At 42.1% G+C, this 2,888-nt stretch overlaps 1 protein-coding gene across 1 annotated transcript in view; it reads right to left on the bottom strand.

Annotated features, from left to right (window-relative positions):
* Window positions 1–407, bottom strand: part of LOC106880464 (CCR4-NOT transcription complex subunit 3) — a 32,003-nt gene extending 31,596 nt beyond the window's left edge. Inside the window, exon 1 of the mRNA XM_052977826.1 lies at window positions 255–407. Coding sequence (XP_052833786.1) covers window positions 255–351 — 97 coding nt within the window. The 5' untranslated portion in view covers window positions 352–407. The remainder of the gene's footprint in view (window positions 1–254) is intronic.
* Between the last annotated feature and the right edge of the window lie 2,481 nt (window positions 408–2,888).

Here is a 2,888-nt window from a genome sequence, read left to right as displayed (position 1 = left end):
CCAGTTACTCACTGGGGGTTGATGTAATCGACTTAATCCCTTTGTCTGTCCTTGTGTTGTCCCCTCTATGTTTAGCCCCTTGTGGGCAATAAAGAAATAGGAAACTGCAAAGAAGCCCGTCGTCTGTGAATGCGAGTGTTTATAAAGTTATTATTACTATTAATATTTTACGCATCGACTCATTCCCCCACCAAAAAAAAATTTTAGGCCTTGTGCTAATTAGCGGAAAGGATAATTACTGTTATTTTACGTACAGTTAGTATTGCGGCGCATTCCCTTCTTCTGCAGGACACCAGAACGGTTAAAGACATAGAAAAAGACGTTGAGTGAGTGAAAAGAAGGAAGGGACATAAGAAAGAAATAGGAGGGAAAAAGGGAGAAGGAAAAGGCAGGGAGAGAAAGAGAGGGGGAGAAGATGTAGATAGAGTGATACAGGAAGGCGGAGATAATGAGAGGTAGAGCGTGGGGAAAACCAGATGAGAAGGTAAAAGAGGAAGGAGATGGTGGGAGAAGGATATATATATATATATATAAAGGAGGGAGGGGAAGAGAGAGAAGAAAGAGGAGCGTGCAAGAGAGATAGAGAGAAGGCAGAGGGATGACAAACAGAAATGAAGGAGAGAACGAGGAAGTAAGGGAAGAGGTAAAGTGGGGAAAGGGAAGGATAAAGAGAGAGAGGGGCAGAGAAAAGAGAAAGGAAAACAGAAAAGAGAGGGGAAGATCAGAATGGTAGAGAGGGAGAATAGAGGAACAAAGAGAGAGAGAGGGAGAGAGAGGGAAGAGGCGATTAGAAAGGCAAAGACAGAGAAGGGGGAAGAAGAGATCAGAAAGACAAAGAGAGAGAAAGAGAGGAAGATATATAAAAGGCAGACAAAAAACAAAAAACAAAACAGAGAGAAAGAGAAGGGTAAATAGATAAGCAGATAGATCTAGAAGAGAGAGAGAGAGGGAGAAACAAAAAGGCAGGTAGAAAGGAGAGAGGGGAGGTTAGAGAAGAGGGAATAAAGCAGACAAAAGGAGGGGAAGGGTAGATAGATAAACAGAGAATTGATGAGAGGGAGGGGAAAGCAGACCCGATCCTCCTCCTCCTCCAATTGTCAGAACCTAGTTCAATAACAAAAAACAAATAAAAAAGGTCATGTCTTTTAAATCTATTGTTTTTGTTTTTTGTTATAAATATCTGTGGAGGCACAGAGAAGAAACTACAGACTTAATTACTATTATTATTATAATTACTAGTCCAACAGAGGAGTGTCTCGGCTGCTAGAAACACCAGCCAGAAATCCTCAGTTGTCTCACACAAAAAAAAAAAAAAAAAAAAAAAACGGCAGGAAAGCATTACATAAGTTTAGTCCGAGGGTACATTATTCATTTCGAGTTTTTGGCAGAGGGCCCCCAGCAGCTTTTGAGAGGAGAGGAAGTTGGTTACAATCGACCCCGCAAAGGATGAAGGGCAAATTCGACCTCGGTGGAATTTGAACTCAAAACGTAAAAATGGACACTAAGCATTTTGTCTGCTGTGCCATGAACTTTGTACATTTGTACCCCAGTGTCACATTAATATATATCCCCCAGCTTTTTAGCCAGCACAGAGCCACTCCTGTGCCTATATTTTATATCTCCTGACTGAGAGACGGGCTGAATCCTGGAAATACTGCAAGTAATAATAATAATAATATTTGCTTGTCAGTTGTTTGACCGTAACCAGTTGAGCATGTCCCTTGGTGGCTGGCGATATGTGCATCTCTGATCATGAGCAGAAGTAGTGGGGGAGCATCATAGCCATGTTTTGAGAGGAATTCTTTGAGGTTTGAATAATTCACCTTTGGAAACATGGGTGTTTTGCTCAACATCCTTACACAAACCTTATTCAGGGACCTTTTGATTGGGATGGGCTACTCGACCTGAAGAAAATTCAAACTGGGCCCCACCTGCGAAGTCATGCGCTGTTTACCTTGATATGAGATCACCATGTCACGCACATATGGTTGTGATGCATGTGCCTGGTGTACCCTTATCAGACGGGTAGTCATGATGGGTATACTGGGCTTCGTATATTGTGTCCCAGTGTCACTTTGATGGCATGCACTGCTCTCTCACTCAATAATAATAATAATAATAATAATAAGAGCGCAGACCTCCACCAATGCAACACCAACGTTCTCGCCGATTACCCGGAGATGATTTTTAAAGGAAAATATCTGAAATAAACTCGACTACTCTCACAAACAACAATACTAAATACGAACCCAACCGCTCTCAAAATTAATTAATCTTGCAATTTTGAGATTTCGATAATGGGATAATCTTGTATATTCTTAGAATGGAATTGTAAGGCTGGTGTAAGAGGCCAGATCTGGTCAGTTTGAACATATAACACAGTGGGTTCTTACAAAATTTTTGGATGGGGTTCATGCAACAAAATAATAATTTGGGGATCCAAATTAGTATTTAAAGAGACCCCTGAAAAAATTTTGCTTTTGCTAGAGATGTATTGGTATTTATTGCAAGAAACAGCTAACTTTTTTTTCCCAGTTTTACAATGTTCAACTGTGGAGGCGCAATGGCCCAGTGGTTAGCGCAGCGGACTCGCGGTCATAGGATCGCGGTTTCGATTCCCAGACCGGGCGTTGTGAGTGTTTATTGGGCGAAAACACCTAAAGCTCCACGAGGCTCCGGCAGGGGATGGTGGCGAATCCTGCTGTACTCTTCCACCACAACTTTCTCTCATTCTTACTTCCTGTTTCTGTTGTGCCTGTAGTTCAAAGGGGTCAGCCTTGTCACACTCTGTGTCACACTGAATATCCCTGAGAACTACGTTAGGGGTACACGTGTCTGTTGAGTGCTCAGCCGCTTGCACATTAATTTCACGAGCAGGCTGTTCCGTT

Source organism: Octopus bimaculoides, chromosome 29 (genome assembly GCF_001194135.2).
Source record: "Octopus bimaculoides isolate UCB-OBI-ISO-001 chromosome 29, ASM119413v2, whole genome shotgun sequence".
In the NCBI taxonomy this organism is placed as follows: domain Eukaryota; kingdom Metazoa; phylum Mollusca; class Cephalopoda; order Octopoda; family Octopodidae; genus Octopus; species Octopus bimaculoides.
Note: the sequence above shows the minus strand (reverse complement) of the source record. Positions and strands in the feature narration are given on the sequence as shown.